At 44.5% G+C, this 19,984-nt stretch overlaps 1 protein-coding gene across 1 annotated transcript; it reads left to right on the top strand.

Moving 5' to 3' along the window:
• Positions 1-10,312: 10,312 nt before the first annotated feature.
• Positions 10,313-11,239, top strand: LOC139152885 (olfactory receptor 14A16-like). The gene has a single exon (XM_070726250.1). The coding sequence runs from the start codon at positions 10,325-10,327 to the stop codon at positions 11,237-11,239; it is 915 nt and encodes a 304-aa protein (XP_070582351.1). The 5' UTR covers positions 10,313-10,324.
• Positions 11,240-19,984: the final 8,745 nt, after the last annotated feature.

Here is a 19,984-nt window from a genome sequence, read left to right as displayed (position 1 = left end):
TATTTTTAGACAGCTAGATTTACTGCAAAGATTTGCCTCTTCTGATATGGTTGATATGGATATGGAGGACTTTACACTCTTTTTAAAAGGCTTCTCTGAAGATGTTATGAGATATCTTAAGGAATTTGCAAATGAAATCAAGGGGGGAAATACATGGAGTCTTGGATATAAAGGAAGCTTCTAATAAGGACAAGAATAATAAAATTCTGAAAATATGATAGTAGATATAAAGCAAAGAGTTGAAGAAGATAAATTACAACAAGATGACATGGAAGAAAATACTGACAATTGTGAAGATAAAGGGAATGAAGGCTTTGAAAATGGACAGATTAATGAACATACCATTTATTATGCTGATTATATTGAGTTGATAAGTGATGTGGAAGAACAGGAAATAGAGAATCATAGAGACAAAAGGAAGGAAAACTTAGTAGGCCAATGGTCATGCATTATATTACGAACTATTACAGTCTTTTAAAAATGCTTACATTGGGATAGGCAATGGAGAGGTTCTGGTCAGAGACACTAGATTTGGCAAATTAAAAAGGGAATTAAAATTGTAAAAAGAAGGAGATATTGAGGGATAAGTTTAAGAAATATAGGAATTATTATTATTATTATTATTATTATTATTATTATTATTATTATTATTATTATTATTATTATTATGTAGATTGGTAGGTATTAGTCAGAAAGATTGTCCCAGCATGGAGTTTAGCCTCAGGGTTTTTTTTTTAACCTTCTCAAACTTTGACTCCAACTTCCACTTCACTGCTTTCATTGTCAGTTCTCAGTTCTTAAAAGTCCAATAATTCACTTTCACATTCTGATTTATGTCCTTGCAAAGCTTACTATGTTCTGTCATTCTTTTTTCCCCTTTTGTTTACTCTCCTTTTGGTTTTTAGTCCAAATCTCTCCGTTTCCTGTTCAACACACTTGCAGAAGTCCTTTCTGCTAACCTTTCACTAGCTACCTAATTCAGCTAGGAACATTACTTTATAGCTGATATGCTTTTGATTTCTATTCTCTCACTGCACTCCAATTTTTCAGAAAATCTAGCATCCGTTTCAACTAATCCAATATAGAGTGCTCAAAATAATTTGCTTCCTCTCCTATGGAACCTGCAGAAGCTCCAGACCCCCTCTCAAGCTGAGGAACTCTAGAGGTTGAAACACCAGAAGAGATGTCTAGAGAAGTGTATGAGGAAAAGTAAATCTGAATCCGACTGAACACTGGCAAGTGCTTATGTTAAGACTTACCAAGGGGTGCTTAGGGCAACAAGATCACATATCATGTCACCCTGATTGCATATGTGGAATCTCACTCAGCTGCCTTGTTTAGGGTGACTCGCTCCCTCCTTAATGTGTGGGGGTGGGGAGTAAACCCTTGCAGAGTAGTTCTGAGGATTTTAACACGTTTTTTGTATTTTTAATGGTTTTAGGTTTTCAGAGTATTAATTTAAATTAATTGGATTTAGGATGCTATATTGTTCTTTTATATGTTATAAGCCACCCTGAATCCTCAGAGAGGAGCAGCATATAAATCCAAATAAACAAACAAACAAACAAACAAACAAACAAGCAAGCAAGCAAGCAAGCAAGCAAGCAAGCAAGCAAGCAAGCAAGCAAGCAAGCAAGCAAACAAACAAACAAACAAGAAAATAAATAAACAAGAAAACAAAGAAACAAGAAAACAAAGAAACAAGAAAATAAAGAAACAAGAAAACAAAGAAACAAATAAATAAATCATATGTAAGCCTGGTCATTTTGGCAGAGTCTATTACTTTATTAATTATCATATTATCTGATGTGAGATTTTTGTCTTTCCAATTTTGTATGTATGCCAATCTTGTGGCAGTTATGAATAATTAGATAATAATTAGGTTTAGTATATTATCCTCCCACAAGTCCTAATAAATATGTCTCAGGTCTTATTTTGATGTCACATTGGGTCATTTCTTTTAGGCAATTCTTAATTTTTATAGAATAATTTCATGTCATTTGGCATGACCATCATATGTGGTACTATGTTTCGTGCTCTTTTTTACATTTCCAACATTGAGAGTCTATGTTGGTATATATTTTGACAGGTCTAGCAGGAGCGAAATGAAGTTGTAGGCTTTCTTACTCACGGTTGTGATCCTTTGCTTTTGGGGTGCAAAAGTAACCTCACTACAAATATAGCAGAAATGATTTGCTTTATTTAAACAGATTCAATGCATAACTAAATTTACTAGCATAAAACAATGTTTAAAGACATTGTTTAATTCACCAAGTAACAGATACTGTGACTTCTATAGAATTTGGTGATGTAATATTAGCTAATATTCCATCATCTTGGCATGTGTGGTGGTTTTGCAGAAGAGACGGAGTAACGACACAGACACAAGAGCTGGATTTAAACTTGGGTCATTTTATTAACATAAATTTGCATAATTTATTTTATTAAATTAGCATAAATTAGCATAAATCAACATGCTTAACTATGACCCAAAACAGTGGACCTGCAGGGTCAAACAAATACTTCCGGGGCAGAAATGACGTAGCAATCAACATTCCTGGGCAACTATGGGCGTAGCTCGATGCTAGTCCAGGTGAGGGACCTCTCCCTCACCTGAGACCCTGCCATGCACTTGCATGAGGGGGGTCCCGCCGGCTCACCCCTACCCTGGGACTTCAATGGCGGGACCCAAAGACAGGTTCCCCCCAACTGCTCAGGTAGCACCCCACCATGAGCTTGGAAAGAACCTGTCAATCATCCCCAAAGATGCCCAAGGGAGAACGCGCAGTTGCTAACCACCACCCAGATTTCCGCCCCTAACCTGCCATGGAGCGGGGGTCAGATCTCTATCTTGGCCCCCCGACTCCCCCCTCTAGCTGCGCCAGCTCACGCAGAGACCGCTGCAGGTCCTGTAAGAAAATGGCGTTCCCCTGTTCTGACAGGTGAACGCCGTCGGCCCGGTAAAGCCACGGCCGATCTACAGTGATGAGGGGATGGGCCACTACAACCCCACCTAATTCCCTGACTGTTTTACCCAGGGCCTTATTCACTCTACGCCTAACCCGGTGAATGGCCCTAAGGGAAATGGCGTCCCTCCACACGATCCTTGGGAGGATCTCAGACCACACCACTTGCGTGGTTGGCCACACCGTGCGAAGCCACCGCAGGTCTTCGTGCGCCTGGATGATCAACGGTAGACCACCAAGCAGGCATAGGTCATTGCCACCGAGGTGCAAGACCAGCCATCTGGGTGCGGCTATGGGTTGCCGCCCACCCAGTCCCATCTGAGCGCTACCCTGGGTAGCCGCCCGCCCAGCAGCGCCGGGTACAGCCCTGGGATGCTGCACGCCCAGCAACGTCGGTAGGAGCCCCTCCCACCGCATACCTCTCCGGCCCATCCAAACAACATTGACCCACCGTCCCAATGACAACTGGGTCCCGATGGCACTTCTGGCTGCTGAGCGGCCGGCCCAAAATACCATGCTGTGGCCACACAGCAGCGCCGTCGGTTTCTGATTGGCATGGGGACCTGGAAGAGGACACACACAGAGAGGTTACCTAGCCTAAGCCCTGCCCGGAATCCTCAGCGGGCCTAACATAACCCAAATATGCCGCTGACCGCCAACGGCCGATCTCCCGAATCCGATGGGCCGGGAAACCAGAAAGTGCCGCGCTAGTTGCGGCGCCGATACGGAACGAATGCGTTCCATAGCCGGTGGGATCCATGCCTACCTGAGCCATTGCCTTCGACACTAAAGCCCAGAATTGATAACGGGTCAGAGGGGTACCGTCCTGATGCTTAAAAAGGTACCCTTGCCCTGACCCACGCAAGCCACAAAATTGCTGTAAAGCAGCCACCGGACACACAGACTGGTCGGTGGCTGCACTAAGCTCTATCCTAACCCCTCTGTGTAACTGATCTGTCTTGGAATGTCTCACCAAAAGGGAGACACCCCCCTGCCTAAAGGCCAGATCAGTGAGCTGGAAGGCACGGAGCGACGTGTCAGACTGCGAGGAGGCCATTGCCTCGCTGACCCTAAGGGCCCCAAAAAACATGACACAAGTCGCTGCCCTAAAAAGACGGGCCTCGTACAGAGAGGCACACAGACTGTCCAAGGCCTGATTAATCAAGGACAGCTGCTGAACCGTCGGGGCCTGACGCGTGTCAGAAGGGATCCCCTGTCACTCCCTCACCCAGCCTTCCAGCATCTTCCGGATGCGGAAGTCACCAGAAAAATCACTAACCCCCCCCCCCACCTTGGACAGAAAGGCGAGGCCGGCTAACCTAGACCTGATAGTCCTAACTGAAAGGCCACGCTGCCTCAGCCAGACACAAAATTCAGCTAGGTGCTCCACCGGGGCAGGCCAACTATGGGGGTAACCCTTACCCTGCCTGAAATCCCCAAACTCCTTACCTGCACGCTGGTAAGCCCGCAGGGTGCCTGGTGCTACGGAAAGGGCGATCGCCCTGGAGGCCTCGTCTCTCCAACTCTCGGGAGCCTGCCCAGGCTCCAAAGGTGGACTGGGAATGCCTCTGGTGACTCTCGGGCCCACGGGGCCAGGGTCCGAAACCTGGACAACTGACCACGGGACAAGGCATCAGCCACCCCGTTATCTAGCCCGGGGACATGCCTAGCAAAAAACAATGCGTTTAGGGACAAGGACCTGTGCACAAAATGGCGGACAAGCCGCATGACCATGTCACTCTTAGAGGACAGGGCGTTCACAACGTGGACAACCGCTAGGTTGTCACACCAAAAGTGCACAGTCTTGTCCCTAAACTGCTCACCCCAAAGCTCTAAGGCCACTATCAAGGGGAAAAGCTCCAAAAAGGTCAAATCCTTAACCAATGAAGAGGCACTCCATTCCGGAGGCCACACTGACCAGCACCACTGGTCACCTAGCACTACCCCAAAACCACAAGTCCCCGCAGCATCGGAGCAGAGCTGCAACTCAGCTTCCAAAAGAAGCTCGTGCCTCCAAAAAGACAATCCGTTAAAGTGTTCCAAAAACTCCCGCCACACACAGAGGTCAGCCCTGACCCCTGCACATAAGCGGGTATGATGGTGGGGCAAACGTAGCCCCCTCATCGCATCATACAACCGTCTAGAAAAAGCCCTGCCTGGCACCACTACCCGACAGGCAAAATTAAGGATCCCGGCCAATTCCTGGAGCTGCCGAAGAGTGACCTTCCTGCAGCCCAGGACCGCCTCAAGCTTGCCCCTTATTTTAACCAACTTGTCCAGGGGCAATCTAGAAGATTGCTCCTCTGAGTCCAATTCAATACCGAGGAAGGTAATCTTGGTGGCGGGGCCTTCGGTCTTCTCAGAGGCTAAAGGCACCCCCAACTGAGCACAAAGGGCTTCGAAGTCCCGCATCAGAGCAAAGCATTGCTCCGAGTGCGCAGGCCCCGCCATCAAGAAATCATCAAGGTAGTGAACGACCGAGCCCAGGCCACTACGCCTCCTGAGCACCCACTCCAAGAAGGTGCTAAAGCTCTCAAAAAGAGAGCAGGAAACAGAGCAGCCCATTGGCAATGCCCTGTCCACATAAAAACCACCTTCGAAGTGGAAGCCCAGAAGCCCGAAGTCGTCTGGGTGTATGGGGAGGAGCCGGAATGCCGACTTAATATCGCATTTACCCATAAGGGCTCCAACCCCACACTTCCTAACCATGGTCACAGCCGCATCAAAGGATGCGTACCGGACCGAACAAAGTTCGTCAGGAATGAAATCATTCACTGACTCCCCTTTTGGAAAAGACAGGTGGTGAATCAACCTAAATTCACCACTCGCCTTTTTGGGGACCACCCCCAGGGGGGACACTCTAAGATTCGGAAAGGGCGGCTCCGGGAAAGGCCCGAGGACCCTGCCCTCGGCCACCTCCTTCCGAATCTTAGCCCTAACGATGTCCTCATGTCTGACAACCGATCTAAGGTTATTGGACATGAAAGCCTTCCTAACACCCACATAAGGGATCCTAAATCCCTCGGCAAAACCCATCAAGAGAGCCGCAGCTCTCGAGCGAGGGTGGTAGTCGACCAACCAACCCTCAAGTACTGAAACATCAATTGGGCTGGGCCCCTTTTCCCCCAGCCGGTGGGGGAGGCTTTCCTGGACCCCCACCTTTCTTTTCCGCCCCCTTCTTGGGGCGGGGACACACTGAAGCTGCATGGGACCCCCCACAATTCCCGCAGGCATGCTTATACTTGCAAAAGGGACGAAAACACGCCCCTTTCGCAGCAAACTCATGACAAGCAGGCGAGGCCCCCTTGCCAGCAACACCAGGAGTCGCCTTGGTCGGCGTGGCCACCACAGGCTCCTCCTCCATGAAATGCCCGCTATCGGTCCGTTCGCACCCTTCCTTACCGGACATATGCGTGGCCCGGAACCATAGGTCCGGTACCACCATATCCCAAGGCAAGTTGGGCTCTACAGCCATCCTCATCCTAAAACCCTTATCGTAATGGCGCCATATGGTGCCCTTATACTCGAAGTTGGCCCTGGCGATCAGATCGATATATTTAAGCATAGCAGAGGCCATAGCTGGCTGCCTCTGAATCACTACCGACGCATACGTAAGAAAAGCGTACAGCCATGAGCTGAAGCACTTGGTTACTTTTGTTTTCTTGGGCTTTTCCCCAGGGACTATATCTTTCTCTTGCTTGGGAACCTCCCGGTTCAGAAGCGAAAAGAGGTCCACATATTCCCCCTTCCAGATTGCCTCCTTCACGGACGGGTGAAGGTGACATCCAAGAGGGGTGGACGGCAACCCGCACGGAATGGGCCCCGCCTTAATACCGGCGAACGGGTCCCACACCGTGTTGGCCCCGACACCTAAAACCCCCAGACCTTGGGGGTAGGGCATCAAAGGGAGCGGGGGCATAATGGCAGGAGCTGGAGGGGCCCACCTCCCTAACCCGGGCACCCCGGGAACCCCCGCCATCCCTGGCCCAGGCGGCGGCGCCGGACCGGCCGCCAGCGGCCCCGATGAAGGAACCGGTGGCACCCAGACCTGCCCACAGGTGCCCGCCGGGGACCCCATAAAGCTAACCCCACTCCCCAAACCCGACGGGGGAAAACCCGACGCGGGCAAGGGGAGAAATGAAGGAGATGTAGTGTGCGGTGCAGCCTCACCTGCCCCGTACGGGGTTGAAGACATCCAGGGGGGCCCCATCGGTGCGGGGCCCGGAAAAGCCGCCATCCGCCCGGCCTGGGCCATCTGTCCGGCCCGAGCCGCTCCGCCACTGCTCCAGTTCGTCGAGCCTCTCCAAAACCCTAGCCCAAGACAGGGCAGGAGAAACATCAGGGTGAGGAGCTGAAGGCAGAAGGCCCGCCACCCCCTCTGAAGGGACCACCGCGGGAGGCCCCTCCATACTAGCCCGAGCCCGGGCAGAGGGCCTAAGGGCCCTCCTGGGCCGTACAGCAGGCTGGGCCATAGAGGCCTTGGCTTGCCTCTTCTTGGGGCCCATCTTAGTAAGGCAACTGTGAAATGTGGGGAAGCACACTCCTGCCCCCAACTCCACCCGCACCAAGGCCACGCAAACCTAACCGAATGTGCTGGCCACCAATACCCTTCTAACACCCCAGAGCAGCCAAAACCCAAGGGACTACCCTAGTGAGCACGGGGGTCCCTGGAGGCCAAGCACCCTCCCCCACCCTGGGCGGGGCCCAACCGAGCCCCTCTCCCAGCCGGGAGCGACTTCACCACTGCGCCTCGGGCCCGAGGGGGACCAGGACCACCAGTGCTGCGCCCAGCAGCCCTCCAAAGTAAAACACGAAGAAGCCTCTTCGCCGAATCCGAGCCCAAAATGGCGGCCGCGACACAAGGCCACCACAAAATGGCTGCCAGGAGCAGAGCTCGCACGAACATCTGCTGCCTGGCTGAGATCCGGGCGAAAAGGCTTGGCCCAGGGCCTGCAGGCCCTTAAATAGGGCCAGCAAGCCCCACACGGTCTCAGCATCATTCCAGGCCATGTGGGCCTGGCTTTTCGGCCGAAATCTCGTCTCGCGAGATTTTGGCCGAAAAACAAGATGGCGGCCGCCACAGAAGGATCCGGTGTCTGCCCGGCCCTTCTGCAAAAGCGCCGGGGCCGGTAAGTCGAGCCGGCGATATTCTATTAGTCACCAAAACTGACTATGTAATCTATGGTATAAGTTGCATCATTCATTTTATAAACTTCATTTTATAAACTTCATACTTTATTAGTTGGTTACTTATATCATGGAAACTAGAGCCAATGTACATTTTAAAATGTTTTTTTCATTTTTAGCACCCCAAAATTATGTAAGAATAGGTGTTTTCATGCTCACAATTTTTACCTGTAGAACAGTGAATCTGAGATATTATTATTCTGTGTGATATGATAACTGGTCCTCCAGGAAGCTATTGTTTTCTTAATGGTCAATTATGGTAATGAGCACAGAGAAGTCAGTTTTATTTACATTTGCTAACTATGTTAACAAGCACTTATAAGTCAATTTCATTTTGGTGTACAAGACTTTTGAGGGAAATAAAAGAAAATTAATAAACATTCAGAATAGAAATATCTATGACTGCAGATAGATGTTTCAGTATATGAAAATTAGTTGGACAGCAGTGACTTAATGGAGAAGAGAGATTTGGAGATATTTCTGTGTAGACTTTAAATAATGAATTAACCAAATATATAACATTGCTATCTTTTTCACATGATCATTATGAAGAATAAAAAACAGTTATAATTTCAAAAATGTGAACAAAACTTCATGGATGAACTAATCTCTAACACTTGAATTAGGAATGGCAAAATGTATGTTCTCAAGATTTCCAAGTAAGAGATATAGCAAATTATTTTTATATTTATTGGTTAGATTTGCATTTCCTTTTTCCTAGAAGCACAAAGCATTATCTAATTTTCCCACACTATCACAACCAAATTTGTTCTACCCTTAGCAACTGTTTTGATCACTACCCCAGATAATACAACTGAAAAGAAGGAAAAAGAGGTTGGTGATTGATTCTGTATGCAGATGGGTAAAAATGGGAAATAATGTATTTGAATATCCCCATTCTACAACCCTGTTTTCTGTGCTCTGAACCTCTGTTCATTATCTTTATGCTTCTTGGTGTTTTAAATAAAAGTGAGAATAAAGAAGCTTTCTTACGGAAAGAAAATAGTTTAGAAAAAATAATAAGTGAAAAGATAAATGAGAGTAAAGCACAAGCCAGTAATATATATAGAATGCTATTGCAGATGGAAGAAGAAGTAACAAAAAGTTTAACAAGATGTTGGCACGATGATTTACAAATAGATGAAAGGGAAATGAAAGAAATAATAGAAAATATATACAAGATTAAAAATACGAGAGTTAGAGAGATGAGAAGAAAAATTTTACATAAATGGTATTTTACACCAGTACAAATTGCACACTTCCAGGGGAAAGAGAAGGGTAACTGTTGGCATGGGTGCCAGGAAAAAGGAATTTTTGTGCATATGATCTGGGAGTGTGCAGAAATTCAGAAATTCTGGAATGTAGTGCAGAATGAAATTAATAAAATGTTAAACATTAACTGGATTATTACAAAAGAAATAGCAATTTTAATTAAATATAGGGAACTAGGAGAATTCAAGGAAATTAAAACCGCAGCATTGGAAAGTGCTCAAGCGGTGATGGTATTAGGTTGGAAAGACTCTACAAAATGGACATTACAAAATTGGTACTGGTATATGGTGGACCACATATATTTTGAAATTATGGAAATAAGATTAAATAATTTCGATGAGAACAAATTGGTGAAGCTGATGGTGTGATGGAATAAGGTAAAAGATTATATGTTAAGTAGAATCTGTGATGTAAATATGAAAAATAAATTACAATCACTCTTTCAGTAATACTGGAACAAGATAGAGCCAAGGATTAATAGATAAATAAGTATATTTTTTGAATCCTCTTGTATGGGTGGTGGGGGTGACGGGGTGTGTGTGTTGTTAGGTGATGGGCACATGCACTGTGCACTGTTATATGTTTGTTTTATGTTAACTTTTAAAATCAATAAAATATTTTCAAAAAAAAAAAAACCCTACCCCAGATAATACAACTGAAAAGAAGGAAAACGAGGTTGGTGATTGATTCTGTATGCAGATGGGTAAAAATGGGAAATAATGTATTTGAATATCCCCATTCTACAACCCTGTTTTCTGTGCTCTGAACCTCTGTTCATTATCTTTATGCTTCTTGGTGTTTTGTGTTCTCATCACATGTCAAAATGCTGCCTCCAAAACTTTAACTAAATTTCCCTCTTTTCTTTGTTTGTAGTTTGGCAGCTCTATCATAAATAAAACATGGAGAACCAAACCACAGTGTCTTACTTTCTGCTTCTGGAATTCTCAAAAAATCAGCATCTGCAGTTTTTGCATTTCCTTTTCTTTTTTGTGTTATATCTGACAACTGTAGCAACAAATCTTTTAATCATCTCTGCAATTGCTTTAGACCATCGACTACACAGCCCCATGTATTTTTTTCTCATGAATTTAGCTCTTCAGGACTTGGGCATTGTTTCAGTCATTGTCCCCAAATCCATGATAAATTATGTGATAGACACCAGACATATCTCTTATTTTGGTTGTGTTGCTCAAATCTTTCTCTTTCTCGCCTTTGGGTCTTCTGATTTCTTCCTCCTGACAGTCATGGCATATGATCGATATGTTGCCATTTGTAATCCACTGCATTATGAGATGGTGATGAATTGGAAATACTGTATTGAAATAATAATTCTAGTGTGGGTTATGGGTGTCCTCTATGGAATGTTGCATACCACTGGCACCTTTTCCATCCCTTTTTGTTCTAATGTGGTCAATCAATTCTTTTGTGAAATTCCACATTTGCTAAGACTATCATGCTCTGATATAAATCTACTTGAGGTTGGAATTCTTGTGGCCACTGTCATTGCTGCACTAGGTTGTTTTACTTTTATAATTGTATCTTATGCAGTGATCTTCAAGACAGCATTAAGAATCCCTTCTGAAAAAGGAAGGCAGAAAGCCTTGTCCACTTGTATTCCCCATCTTACGGTAGTGTCTATGTTATTATTAAGTGGATGCATTGCCAATCTGAGACCTCCTTCTAACACTCCATCTTATTTAGATTTTGGGTTGACAGTTCTGTATACCCTTCTTCCACCAATGTTCAATCCAATCATCTATAGCATGAGAAATAAAAATATCAAAAGTGTCCTTTCTCAATTTTGGATGTTTTAATTAATTTGTTTAATGTTATTTATATTATTCATTTTTTTTTCATTATTTTCCTTCTATTAATAAAGTAATAAAGATAGAAATAGAGAGTTGGGATGGAGGCAAATACAGCCTCCCAAACAGGAGAATCATGGAACTCAAAATATTATTTGCAAAACTCTTGTGATGAAATGCTACTGATACTATAACAGTGTAGTAACATAGAATCTTATTCTGAATTTGAGCAGATGTCAGTGAAACCAACTTCTCAAGTTTAACTGGAATTAGCCTTTTAGAATATTAAAATCATGCCGTGTTTAAGCATGGCTCATAAAATAATAGCAAGATAAAATACCAGCAAAGATAAAATGAAGTTGCCTAGAGCCAATAGGTACTGGAAAATTAAACTTTCCTGAGGTCATCAAGAGTTCCAGAAAATCAAAAACACCCATCCAATGAAAAGAGATTTGTAATGGCATCAAAGGCTGCCTTCTAAAATGCTTTTATGGGAGATTTTAACATCTATAGAATTTCATAGAATAACAGATTTAGAAGCTTGATTTAGTCTAAACCTGTACAGTTGGCTTTTCTTGCCGAAGTGTGGAACCTTACTGTTATTTATAATGGATTTCATTTCATTAGATAGGCCTAGTGTTCATGTAAAGATCCTTTTGGATTTTGAGTTTATCTACTGTAGTGTTGGCTATTTCTGCCAGCTTGGTGTAATCTGCAAATTTCTTTGTTTATTTGATTGTTTGTTTATTTGTTTTTGTTTGTTTGTTTGTTCGGTCGTTCACTCATTTGTTCATTCATTCAGCAGATAACACAACTAGCAAAGTAGGTACAGGTAAATTAGGCAATAAGACAGTAGGGCACTAATGGTAGGTACAATGATGTACTTATGCATGCCCCCTACAGACCTCTTAGGAATGGGGTGAGGTTGACTATAGATAGTGTAATGTTAAAGTTTTTGGGGTTTGGAGAAAAAATCACAAATTTGATGAGTTCCCCTTCTATTTTTCAATCTACATAATTTATGAAGATATTGAAAATTACTGGGCCTACAACTGAATCTTATACTGTGTCCTGATCTCTAGAGTGGTGCATGAAGCACTACACAAAACAGGTTTTAGCTTGTTTTAGCTTTTCCTTTAGAAGTGCTATGGCAAAATCTGACATATAGCATGATGCACAAGATGAGAGAGATGATATCATATAGTGATAAACATTTTGTAACTACAGCAATATGAAAAAACAAGAAATCTATTTCCTAACACTCATTTTTATTTAGTTTTTGGGTTGACTATTCTGTACTATCTTCTTCCATCTCTGTTCAATCCAATTATCTGTAGCATGAGAAATAAAAAAAAATCAAATATGTCCTTTCTAAATAGTGGAACTTTGAAAATTTCTCTTAACATTGTTTGTATTCTGTTCACAAGTGAGTATTGGGGAGTAATGCAATTGTGGAAAAGAAGTGTAATGGAGAAGGGGTTTTTATTCTCCTTGTGCTTCCTTGTATTAAATGGCTTTCCCTTCATTGCTTGCTCATAATATGGCAAATGAAAGCTTTAGTTTCTCCAGACTTATCATTCTTTTGATATTCTGTACCTTTAAATCAGACTTAATTCATGGCATTTGCCTCAGTAGTGGGTTTCAGCCAGTATGGATGGGATCAGCGATCTGTTAGTGGAAATGAGCATGCACATGCATCTCCATGCCCCTGAGGTGTGCATGTGCATACCCACAAGAGATTTGGCTTCTGTGCATGTGCCAGAAGCAAAATCTCACGTGAGAATGCTCTTGCATGCAAGATTTCACCCATTTTCAGTGTTTGTTTGCTTCTGCGCTTGTGTGGAAACAAAAATATTGGTGAAAATCACTGAAATCTTACTCGCACACGCACACAAAATTTGTCTTCTGGCACAGGCGTAGAAGCCAAATCTCATACATGGCAGTGCACGCCCAACCGCTGGATGCATATGCATTTGCACTGTTTTCTAAGAGCATACAAAACTTTCCCCAGAACAATCCTTGAATACAGCTCATCAGTCTGGAACCCACACTGCATTTCGAACATAAACACTCTAGAAAATGTCTAGAGATACTTTACCAGAAGAGCCCTTCACTCCTCCACTCACAACCGAATACCCTACGAAACTGGATTTACAATCCTAGTTTTAGAATGTTTAGAACTATGTCACCTTAAACATGATCTAAGCATAGCCCATAAAATCATATGCTACAAAGTCCTTCCTGTCAACAACTATTTCAGCTTCAACCACAAGAACACACAAGCACACAACAGATACAAACTTAATGTAAACTGCTCCAAACTCGACTGCAAGAAATACGACTTTAGTAACCCAGTAGTTTATGCATGGAACTCACTACCAGACTCTATAGTGTAATCTCCTAACCCCCAAAACTTTACCCTTAGACTATCCACTGTTGACCTCTCCCAATTCCTAAGAGGTCAGTAAGGGACATGCATAAGTGCACCAGCATGCCTTCCATCCCCTGTCCTAATGTTTCTTTATATATTTTTACTAGTATCATGTATATGAATATTATTATATCTAATGTTTTTTCTTATTTTTTTTCTTTTTACTAGTATCATGTATGATATCTTTACATACCTCCAATATGTACTTGACAAAACAAATAAATAAAAAATTAAATAAATAAACTCTATGTCAACCTATTTTTCACACATTCACCAAAGCATTTTTTTCTTTCCCTTATAACTCCTTTGGAAAATGAGAAACCATACAGGGTGGGCAGGTTGAGTAAGCTGGTACTAACAACCATAAATTTTTAACAGCCATCAGAATTGAAAAGGCAGAATGAGTAATTCAAAATTGTAAATCAAAATCCAAAAGGTTCATCCTTCCTCCCACACCCACAAGATCATCATGCGGATCAGTCCAGTTGTCTGCATGCCCATGGACATCTTTCATACTTCCACTGGTGCTGAACAAAGGATGACCTTGGATCTTCAAGAAAGGAATTTGTTGTGGCTAGTGTGTTTTCCTCATGCAACCATCCCTCCCAATTCCCACAGTACTACTCTAATTTTGGCAGGCCAAAGCCTCTAACTTAAATGATGGGCTTTGGCATGACAACATACTTTATTATATAACAAAAAGGAATATAAATAAATGTACATCAGGATGATATTTTTTTGAAATGTGCCTGAGAAGGATTTCATCCAAGCTTGTGAAAAGATATACTTATGTTATCCAGGTTTGTGCTATCTATGCCATCATCTATCCAATACCTTTAAAATTTTATTTTAGTTAAATGCATATAATATCTACACTTAAATGAAGATTCACCAATAGTTGAGTAAGTATATTTTGGAAGATGTCATATGCTTAGTGGTAGTACCTTTCTTTGACAATGGGGAGCTTTAAATTAAAAGGATATAAAATTTTCTTCTATCTTTATGCACCTATAATTAATGGTGGTGGTGGTATTCATTTCACACAAATTCAGGTGAAGTGGTTATGAAATCCCCTCCTGCTATCAAAGTGGACACTGGGTGCTGCACTGTGCTTGAATGGAAAAATGGACAACAGAGTGACTGGCATGATGGAAGGAGAAGGCTGTTTTCCTTCTTTCTTCTTCATCCTTCTCTTCCTTCCCATAGGCCAGCTGCTCCATTGTCCATTTCTCCATGGCGGCACAATTAATTTATTTATTTATTAGATTTGTATGCTGCCCCTCTCTGAAGACTCGGAGCGGCTCACAACAATAAAACAGTACAAATCCAATTGATTAAAACAATTTAAAAACCCATAATATAAAAAGCAATCACACATCTCATATAAACCATACATAAAACAGAAACGGCCCAGGGGAATCAATTTCCCCATGCCTGATGACAGAGGTGGATTTTAAGGAGTTTACGACAGGCAAGGAGGGTGGGGGCAATCCTAATTTCTGGGGGGAGTTGATTCCATGGGGTCAGGGCCACAACAGTGAAGGCTCTTCCCCTGGGTCCCGCCAGATGACATTGTTTCGTCAAAGGGACCTGGAGAAGGCCAACTCTGTGAGACCTAACCAGTCACTGGGATTTGTGTGGCAGAAGGCGGTCCTGGAAATATTCTGGTCCGATGCCATGAAGGGCTTTATAGGTCATAACCAACACTTTGAATTGTGACTGGAAACTGATCGGCAACCAATGCAGACTGTGGAGTGTTGGTGTAACATGGGCATACTTAGGGAAGCCCATGATTGCTCTCGCAGCTGCATTCTGCACGATCTGAAGTTTCCGAACACTCTTTAGAGGTAGCCCTATGTTGAGAGCATTACAGTAGACAAACCTCGAGATGATTAGGGCATGAGTGACTGTGAACAGTGACTCCTGGTCCAGGTAGGGCTGCAACTGGTGCACCAGGCCAACCTGGTCAAATGCTGCCCTTGCCACAGCTGAAAGTTGGTTTTCTAATGTGAGCTATGGATCGAGGAGGACACCCAAGTTGTGGACCCTCTATGAGGGGGTCAATAATTCCCCCAGGGTAATGGATGGACAGATGGAATTGTCCTTGGGAAGCAAGACCCACAGCCACTCCATCTAATCAGGGTTGAGTTTGAGTCTGTTGACATCTATCCAGAGCCTAACAGCTTCCAGGCACTGGCACATCACTTCCACTTTTCGTTGACTGGACATGAGGTGGAGATGTACAGCTGGGTATCATCAGTGTACTGATGATACCTCACCCCATGCCCCTGGATGATCTCAACCAGTGGTTTCATGTAGATATTAAATAGCAGGAGGGAGAGGACCGACCCCTGAGGCACTCCACAAGGGAGAAACCTAGAGGTCGACCTCTGTCTCCCCACTAACACTGACTGCAACCGAACGGAGAGCTAGGAGGAGAACCACTGAAGGACAGTGCCTCCCACTCCCAACCCCTCCAGTCAGTGCAGAAGGATACCATGGTTGATGGTATCGAAAGCTGCTGAGAGGTCAAGAAGCACCAGGAAAAAGGATAAACCACTGTCCCGGGCCCACCAGAGATCATCCATCAATGCGACCAAAGCAGTTTCCATGCTGTAGCCAGGCCTGAAACCTGACTGTTGAGGGCCTAGATAATCAGCTTCTTCCAAGGACCACTGTAGCTGGAGCACCACCACCTTCTCAACAACCTTCTCCATAAAGGGAAGGTTGGAGACTGGACGATAGTTGTTGAGAATGGCTGGGTCCAGGGAAGGCTTCTTGAGGAGGGGGCGCACAAATGCCTCCTTGTAAAGAGCTGGAAAGGACCCCCTCCCCAAAGAAGCATTGATAATCTCCTGGACCTAGCTCCATGTCACCTCCCTTCTGGCCGAAACCAGCCAAGAGGGACACGGATCTAGTCAACAGGTGGCGAAACTCACAGTTCCAGTGGCCTTGTCCACTTCATCAGGTGTCACCAGATCAAACTTTTCCCAGACAGATGGACAAGTAAGGGCCCCAGTCAACTCACTGACTCATTGTCAGTTGACTCTGTTATCCAATCGGAGTCGAGGTCCACCCGTATCTGAGCAACTTTATCTGCTGATGCAATCAAGGCGGCAGGCCTTGATACGCGCATATTGCCGCCTTGAGCGCCACTTTGTAAGTCTTAATATGAGCTCTTACAAGTGTTCGATTTGATTCATACTTTCTCTTCCTCCATCGCTTCTCTAGACGTCTCTTCTGGCGTTTCAACTCCCGGAGCTCCTTGGTAAACCAAGGAGCTCTCCAGGGTCTAGCGCCAAAGAGAGGCTGCAATGGCACAATCTGGTCAAGAGTCTGTTGAAGCCTTATTCCAGGTTACAGCAAGATACTCTGCCAAACTGTGGATGAGTGCATCTGGAATAAACCCAAGCGCCCTTTGAAAGCCCTCTGGGTCCATCAGGCATCTGGAGTGAACCACCTAGTTGCTTTCGCCTTCCTACAGGGAAGGATTGGAGCCAGGAAGTCAAGCCACAGTAGCAAATGGTCTGACCACGACAAAGGCAACACTTTTAAGCCCCTTAGTCTCAGACCATTACTCGATTGCTGAGAAAGGAATACCATGTCTGGTGCATGCCCCCCTCATGAGTCATACCCTCTACTATGTGAGTCAGGTCCATGGCTGTCATGGTGGCCATGAACTCCTGCACTAGCCCAAAGGTTTCACCGAGCGACAGCAGGTTAAAATCCCCCAAGACAATAAGTCTGAGGAACCCTACCACCAGCCTGGCTACCTCCTTGAGCAGCACAGGCAGGGCTGTTGACACGCAGCTGGGAGGCAGGTACATGAGCAACAAGCCCACCTGAACCCCTAAGTCCAACTTCACTAGTAGGGACTCAAAACCCGCAATCTCTGGAGGAATGAGTCTACGTAGGCAAAGGTTCTCCCTGGTTATTATAGCTACTACTCCCCCCCTTTCCTGGGGTCGAGGCTGATGCCATACCTGAAACCTGACTGGGCAGATTTCAGAGAGAGGAACTCCTCCCTCTGGGCCCAGCCAGGTTTCAGTCACACATGCCATGTCAGTCTCCTCCTCCAGATGAGGAGAGCTTTATTTACCACTGACCTGGCATTGAGTAGCAGCAGCCTATGCCCAGGGCCAAGATTACACCCATTACCAGTACTCTGGGTTGAGCTCACGGAGCCGGAACAAGGGATTGCTATTAAGCAGCCTCCTTCCCCAGGAATGACTAGCTCCATGGCTCCTGCCATATCTGCCTCTCCCCAGAAGCACTGAGATATTCTTACACTTTGCCACCCCAGAGATAGGTGCCTTCTCCCCTCCTGCCTCTCCTACATCAGGTGGGCCAAACATGGCCTTCATACCATTCCCATTCACTCATCCATATCATAATATCACCCACTCCACCCATCTCACCCATACCAATCATTCCTTCCAAACATATTGCTACACCCACCCCAGTTATCCATCAATTAAAAGAAACCCCAGATTAAATTAACTAAAAACAGTAAGCATAAAAATTAAAACATAAAAAATATACAAAAATAGGGAATCAATTGTTAGCTAATAGTTCAGGATCCAATTTTATAGTGTGTGTAGGGGGGGGGATAATTTGCCTGGCCGTACTAACTCTGCAGTCTCCCCTACCTTCCAGATTCCATTATGCTGACAATTTTATTGCCTGCCTTCACTTTTGCCTGCAGACTGACTAACAACTCCTATATGCAGTGCCAACCCTTCCTATAATTGCCACAATTCTTTACCTTTCCATGCAAGCTCTCGATATCATCATTTTTTTTGCTTCTATGATAAGCACCCTCCTCATTCCTCAGAAACCTCACCTCAGAAAAGAGTGGAAATTTAACAACCAGTTTGCCCAGGGTCAGGTTGGCCATCGCAGGAGGCTCATCCCCACATATGCAGTGGAGCTGCGGGATGGGCCACATCTCCCACAACAGTCAACCGGACCTTGAGCAAACCAGTTGTTAAATTATTGGAATCCCACCATTGCCTATATTGATGGTTCTTTTCTTATTTACATGCTTATTTGTATAATTTCCTGTATAAAGTATACTCTGCAATTGTGGTTATCATTTAGTACTGCTTTATTCAATAAAATATTTCAACATTTATTTATTTATTTATTTATTTATTTATTTATTGCCTACCTGTTTGTTTGTTTGTCTGTCTGTCTGTCTGTCTGTCTGTCTACCTATCTATCTATCTTTCTTTCTTTCTTTCATTCATTCATTCATTCATTCATTCATTCATTTATTTATTTGACTTGTATGCTGCCCCACTCCGTGGACTCAGGGCGATTAACAGCATATCAGTGACCAAAACAGTGTACAATAACATAGCTAAATCCATTTAATATAAGCAGTTAATTAAAACATTATAAAAAGGCTAAACATTAAAAATCATCCACACAATTACAACCACAAGCATACTAAATATTCAGTGGTCAGAGGCTGGGGTCTAATGATGGCATTAATAAGTTTTCCAGTTCTTATGAAAGGCAAGGAGGGTGGGGGCAGTACGCATCTTCAGGGGGAGCTGATTCCCCCCCCCCCCAACAGAGAAGGCTCTTCTTCTAGGCCCTGCCAAGCAACATTATCTAGTTGATGGGACCTGGAGAAGGCCGATTCTGTGGGACCTAACTGGATGCTGGGATTCATGTGGCAGAAGGCGGTCCCATCGGTAATCTGGTCTGATGCCATGTAGGGCTTTATAGGTCAAAACCAACACTTTAAATTGTGCCCCAAAACCAATTGGCAGCCTGTGCAGTCTGCAGATCCCTGAATAAACATGGGTATACCTTGGGAGGTCCATGACTGCACACGCAGCTACATTCTGCACAATTTGTGGTTTCCAAACACTTTTCAAAGGTAGCCCCATGTAGAGAGCATTGCAGTTGTTGAACCTCGAGGTGAAAAGAGCATGAACGACTGTGAGCAAAGACTCCCTATCCAAATAGGGCTATAACTGGTGCACCAGGTGAACCTGGGAAAACATCCCCTTGCCATAGCCGAAAGATGATGTTCCATTGTCAGCTGTGGATTGAGGAGGACACCCCAGTTGTGGACCCTCTCTGACTGGGTCAAAAATCCCCCCCCAGGTAATGGATGGACAGATGGAGGTGTCCATGGGGGATAGAACCCACAGTCACCCCATCTTGTCGAGATTGAGATTAAGCCTGTTAGCACCCATCCAGACCCTAACAGTCATCAGGCACTGGTACATTACTTTCACTCTTTCATTGATTGGACACGGGGTGGAGAAGTAAAGCTGAATATCATCAGCATATTTATGATAACTCAC

Source organism: Erythrolamprus reginae, chromosome Z (assembly GCF_031021105.1).
Source record: "Erythrolamprus reginae isolate rEryReg1 chromosome Z, rEryReg1.hap1, whole genome shotgun sequence".
NCBI classification, from domain to species: domain Eukaryota; kingdom Metazoa; phylum Chordata; class Lepidosauria; order Squamata; family Dipsadidae; genus Erythrolamprus; species Erythrolamprus reginae.
The sequence above is the reverse complement of the archived record's forward strand: the minus strand, read 5'-3'. Positions and strand labels throughout refer to the sequence as shown.